The following is a 6,363-nucleotide window of genomic DNA, read 5'->3' on the forward strand; positions in this document are numbered from 1 at the left end:
GAAATGCATGAAACATTTTAAAATCCCCTGTGATTCCTGGAAAGGCGGGCTGTCTTGCTCTTGTCTCCATCTGCTTTACATACAGTAACAGCTTCACAGTTTGCACGGAGATTATTTGAATTTCATAGAGTGTTTGACATTTGATAATAGTGGTATATAGATTCTAGACTTCCCTGCTGACGGCTTCCTATCATGTTTGTTCAGCTACATATCAATCAGCCTTCCAGGAATATCTGTATTTATATAAAGATTCTGAGTAGCAGGAGCAATGAAAAGAGGGGGGAAACAAATGTTTGTGAAACAATTGCATTCATTTATTATGTTGGGAGAGCTGTTGTCTCAACACCTTTTAATGACTGTGTCTGTGTGTGTGTGTGTGTGTGTGTGTGTGTGTGTGTGTGTGTGTGTGTGTGTGTGTGTGTGTGTGTGTGTGTGTGTGTGTGTGTGTGTGTGTGTGTGTGTGTGTGTGTGTGTGGTCGTCTATATAGTTCAATCAATGTCCGAGTTCAATCAATGTGCATTTTATAAATTTGGAGTGCAGAGGTTACTCCCCTCTACTGGAGCACAGGGTGAATGCAGATCAAAGTTTGTTTTGTAAAAACAAATCCAAAATAAAAACGTCTACATCCTTGAAATTTCTTGAATTGAAATATCGCTGAGTTCACGTATTTGTGCAGTATTTTGAGAAGTTGTTCTATTCTTGTCTTCGACACCTTGCTCTTATCGCGGAACCAATGTTCTCCGCTGTCCGAGTTCCCTTCCGGTCTGTTTTTGATGTAGCACAGGCATGGCTAAGGCATGGCTAAGGCAGCTCCTGCACTGCTTACAGTCCACGTTATGAAAGATAGTATTGGATTAACGGTGTAAATGTCGTGATAACAGGTAAATATAACATTGAGCGTATTAAATTCCTCTTTAGCTAGTAAGTAAACGTAACGTCACTGTTTAGTAATGCGTCGGTTTCCTGTATTTGAGGTTCGTGCGCGTATTAGCCTAAATCAACTTAAATGTGACACTTTTGATACTTTGCAAAGATAATTTGTATTTCCAGCTGTTTGCCAAAAAAAGTAGTCATGTCTCTGATTGTCTTATTAACATGCATGTTATCTAATATTACGTTATTGGAGCTGGTTGTTGTCACACAGTGGAGACTTCTGGGATGCTTTACCAGGAGTCAATAATTCGTTACAAATATTATAGGCTACATAATTAAATGATGTACACTTTGTCATTATTTCATTTTAGTATTTGCTTCAGAATTAAACTAAACATATTTAGACAAATCCTCTTGTTTAGTTCTCATATATAACTTGTATTTGAGTGTTATAAATATATATTTTAATTAAAGGTATCATTCAACTATGCAGCAACAAATGTGACATCAATTCATCGCTATGTTATTTTGTTATTGTTGATGTTTTTATGACCAAGAAAAATGACAGAATTTGAGGTGAACTTTCAGTGAAGGTTTACTCTGCCCATCTTCCTTAATGACGTCCATAATGTTATCTGACAGTAGGACCGTAATTTCCCCAAATATCCCAAATAATTCATTTTTTTGTGTTTATTTGCTAAATGTGTATTAATTGGAGGTCCCTGCAGGGTCATAACTGTCCTGAACCTGGGGACTACCTTCAGGCATGTGGCAGATTAAATGCCACCATTCACTTTACTTGTGTTCAGTGACAAGTCCGCCTCAAGGTTCTCAAGGCCCAGTTTCTGTACTCAAATGAACCAGCTGCTCAGTGTTGGCTGCCTCGTGGTTTGGCTTCACAGAGCATCTGAACACGGATGGAGTCACATGGAGGCCGAGTCTGGCGGACACAGACACCATGTGACGGAGTGTCGTCACTGAGCATGTGTGTTTTGGCTCGGGACGTCCTCACCTGCGTTTTGTGGTTGCCAATTTGGAAATTGGGTGTATACATGTGTTTTACTGCAGCAAAGAGGGTGTGGGTGTGTGTGTGTGTGTGTACGATGGTGGGCAGTTTTAGCTAATCGTGGACCCATGACCATCGTTGAAGTATTCCACAAGCAGTGCACATGTGAATGTAGCAGTGCATCCTCATTAGTGCTGCCCTAACTCACCTTCACTGTCTGTCCCTCAGCATACCCACAGACCTTCTCATCAATGGCCACGCTGTGGTCAAAGGTCTCTGCTGCTCTGCCTCATAATGAGGAACAGCTTCCACTGCAGTTCAGCGACAAAGTGGAGTCAAGTGTGGTGGAAATGCTGAAGCGGTCTCGGCGGCAGCTTTACAGCGACACCTCCAGCGCCAGCCGAACGCTTACCGCTCAGATCATTCTGGATTTCTCGTGGGAGAAACTCAACACGGGAACGTGGCGCCATGTGGACAAAGAGTGGAGACGCGTGTATTCCTACGGCTGCCTGTTCAAAGTGGCCGCTCTGTGCCGGGACGATCCGTCGGCAGATGATGTCGTGCAGGCCGTGAGGACTTGTGACATGGGTTTACTCATGGGGGCGGCCATCTTGGATAACATACTTCAGGTTATTGTTCGGATTCTGCAAGAAGAAGTCAGGAAATCCACTAAACCAGAAGAGGAACGTGAACACGCTGAAGTCAAGGTAGGTCCCAGGTGGTTTCATTTTCAACACACATCATTCATGTGAGCGTGTCACTTTAGTTTATCATAAGTCATAAGTTAACTCAGTGATGCCGTCAGAAGAAGTGTGAATAGTCACGTGATGCTTTGGTAAGATATTAGTTGAATGCAACTTTTTTCAACATTGTTTTCCTAAAATTCTTCAGCCTTAAAACAAATTGCCAAAGCACATTTATTATCACAAGAATAAAAGCAAGGAAATCATCATGATGATGAAATAAGATGTGTACTGCTGATTTCATTTAGGTGACCAATAAGAGCACTTTGTTCATCTAAGATGTGCATTAAAAACTGCGTAGAGAAGCAGTTTCGTGTGTTTTATGTGTTTTCTGTGGTGCAGCCACAGCCGAGATTCTTGGAGGACTTTTCAGACTCGGCTTCTCTAAAGTTTAAGGGAACTTTTTCCTTAGTCGCCCTTTATTTTGTCACACTCCATCAGACGTCACTGACAATAAAGGGCAACAAACACTCAAATGTCAGATCACTTTGTTTAGATGCCGTCAGGATGGAGAGTTTAGAGGAAGGTTGGCTGGATGTTTGTTTCTCTTTGCCTTTAAAAGAAAAGCATACATTTAACCAGCTTGATTATAATTGTCTATTTGGTCTCTAGAGTCGAGCTGAACAACTATTTTCATTATCTTTTCTTCTGCCAATTAATTCTCAGTAAATCAAATAATTGGTAAAGTCAGTAAATGTCAAAAGGTAAGAAATCCCCATGTGCCCATATGAGATATCTCCAAATAGCTTCTTTTGCCCCGGCAACAGTCCAAAATGTAATTATATAGAATATACTATCACATAAAGAATCTAAGAATCACAAATTGTCTTTAGCTTGACAAAGTGACGTAAACGCTACATTTTTCTCTTATAGAGAAATATGATGACAATATTTTTTCTTCATATTTTCCCCTTAAAGCTCTTCATCTGAGAGTTGAATTAAAGACTTGACAAACCCCTGTTGTTGTTGTTGCATCATTCAGAGAGTGAAGATGGAGTGCCCACGTGTTCCCGTGATCAAAGAGGAGTCAGCAGTTCCCAGGATAAAGTGTCCTTCACTGGAGAGCTTCAGCACCAACTACCTGCTCCCCCTCAGACCAGTGGTTCTAGAGGGGACCATTGAGCACTGGCCCGCCCTCAACCAACACCCCTGGAGGTTTGTTTTTTTACGTTGAGAAAAGAAACTGGCGGTGTTAATAAGTACGCGACTAGTCCTCCATCATGGTGAAACACTACAACCAAACCGTATGTTGATTCTAATCCCACTGATTTACAAGTGTGATGCCAGCTGAGTGTTCCTATCTAGCTGTGAGGACAGAAAACCTGCAGCGCTCTGGTACCGAAGCACCACTGTCACGTACCATATGACTCACATCTGTTGTTTTTTAAACCTGGCACTATGATGTGTGGTGTAAGTTTCACTCATGGAAACATCCCTGATTGCTGACTCTGTCTGCCACCAGAGTCTGATATAACGTTTAGGATTATCCCTCACTGCCGACTCCCGACAGCTGACTATTCACTCTGACGCCTGACACGCGGCTCCGATGGTGGAGGACGACGCCCACAAGTGCACACGTGGCAGATTTTGTTTCAGCAGGGCTGGAATCCTCAATGACCAGATTTGTGACTTTAATTGTTGTTTTACAGTAACGATTGACTCATTGAATTTTCTCCCTCACACACAGCATAGCGTACCTGAGGTCTGTGGCCGGCTGTCGGACGGTTCCTGTTGAGGTGGGGTCCAGGTACACGGACGAGGAATGGTCACAGACGCTGCTCACGGTCGATGAGTTCATTGATCGATACATTTTGAATAAAGTAAGCGCATCCTCATCGAGTGTTGCTGTTGACAAAGAACGATCTCTACGTGGTTTCTAACACACTGTTTTGATTTTTCCCAGGAGGGAGTGAAAGGTTTGGGTTATCTCGCTCAACACCAGCTCTTTGATCAGGTACGGTATCCTCTTCTCTGACGACATCATTACCGAAATACTACTCTATTCATTTTGTCAGTTTACTAGTTGATTTATTCAGTTTATATTTTTTGGCCCCATGAAGAATTGAACTCTCCTTATTCCCAGCTGTCATCTTCCCGCCGCGTTGTTTTGAACAGTATTGACTGTTGGTCCTAATTTTACCGCACAAGTCAATACATTGTCTGGATCGAACTTTACTAAAAGGGCACCTTGTCGAGCTGAAAGTTATGTATTTTGGGCTGTTTATTAGAACAGAATGATTTTTCACGCAATAGCCTCATCCTTCAGGAGTAATCAGCTAATCACATGTTAATTACATGGATTAAGAAGACAAATCCAATGTTTCCCTTTAGATAATGAACACATCTTGAGACACGATGGGAATGTCATTCGTTTTGCAGGTATTTGGTCTTAAATAGTTGTATAAACTATTACCAAAGTCTCTCTAAGTATAAATGTATATATGGATTTTATAAAGGATTTTATATTGTTTTATTTTGTCATTTTATTTTGATTTTAAAGATGTGTATATATGTTCTACGTGTGTGTAACATGAACAGGCTTTAAGTTCAATTTCATTGCGCAACCCTTTGTTGTAAAATGACAAATAACGGAAACCTAAAAAAACTAGACGAATGTTTCACCAAACTTGTTAAAATGTAGAATTCATGACAATCCCTCCAATAGAGGTTTGAGATGTTTCAGTCTGGACCTCAGTGGAAATACCATTTTTTAATTTTGTATTGCATGTTACCTGCTGGGAAACGGTCAGAAACGACGAGGTGTGATTCAGCGAGCGAGTCTGAAACGCCCTCCTGGTGTGATCTTGTTTGTTTGACGTTGCCTCAGATACCAGAGCTGAAGGAAGACATCCGTCCTCCTGACTACTGCTGCCTTGGTGAAGGAGACGAAGACGACATCACTGTTAACGCGTGGTTTGGGCCCGGAGGTACGGTGTCTCCTCTTCACCAAGACCCTCAGCAGAACTTCCTGGCTCAGGTGACGATATGAAGGCTATTGTACGAATGCAGTTAGTGTCAAAGATGTGTCCCGCTGTTTGTTTGCCACGTGGGATTTCCCCTTGTTTTTGTCCACCAGGTGGTGGGAAGCAAATACATTCGCCTATATTCCCCAGAGGACACAGACAAGCTGTACCCTCATCAATCACAGCTCCTTCACAATACCAGTCAGGTGGGGTTGACAGTCCATAGAGATGGTGCACGTTGAGCCTAATATATGCAGCATTTCCAATTTCTGACTCCTTCCATGCAGGTGGAGGTGGAGAATCCGGACGCGGAGCGCTTCCCGGAGTTCGCCCGGGCTCCGTATCTGGAGTGCGTGTTACAGCCCGGAGACGTGCTGTTCATCCCTGTCCAACACTGGCATTATGTCCGATCCTTAGAGCTCAGCTTCTCCGTCAGCTTCTGGTGGTCGTGACTGCAGATCCATGAGTAAAAAATAAAGTTATTTTTGTACAGAACAATTTGAGTTGAGCTTGTTTTCTGATTCTGTGGAGGGAAATCAATTATGAGTTTTTAACTAATGCGAGGCTAATTCTCCTGAATCTAAGGACCACCGCTGATCACACGAACCTTTGATCCGTGAGCAATGAACACTCACTGCTGAGTGATTAGTTTAATTGTGCTGCTCGTGATTACAGCAACATCTATTGTGTGGAAAGCTAACAGCGGGGAGAGAGAGAAAAGCAATGAGCAGTTAAAACTGTTTGTGCTCATCTCATCCTGCATGTAATTATGGAGTT

At 42.4% G+C, this 6,363-nt stretch overlaps 1 protein-coding gene across 1 annotated transcript; it reads left to right on the top strand.

The window, feature by feature from the left end:
• The first annotated feature begins 775 nt into the window (after positions 1-775).
• kdm8 (lysine (K)-specific demethylase 8) lies at positions 776-6,084 on the top strand. Its single transcript, XM_076086400.1, has 8 exons — positions 776-882; positions 2,109-2,587; positions 3,606-3,778; positions 4,311-4,443; positions 4,527-4,577; positions 5,451-5,600; positions 5,700-5,792; positions 5,874-6,084. Exons 2-8 carry the CDS (start codon positions 2,132-2,134, stop codon positions 6,036-6,038), a joined length of 1,221 nt encoding a protein of 406 aa, XP_075942515.1. The 5' UTR covers positions 776-882; positions 2,109-2,131; the 3' UTR covers positions 6,039-6,084.
• The last annotated feature ends 279 nt before the right edge of the window (positions 6,085-6,363 follow it).

The sequence above is a fragment of the Anarhichas minor genome, unplaced genomic scaffold (genome assembly GCF_050575085.1).
Source record: "Anarhichas minor isolate MPS153535 unplaced genomic scaffold, ASM5057508v1 ptg000007l, whole genome shotgun sequence".
NCBI lineage: Eukaryota > Metazoa > Chordata > Actinopteri > Perciformes > Anarhichadidae > Anarhichas > Anarhichas minor.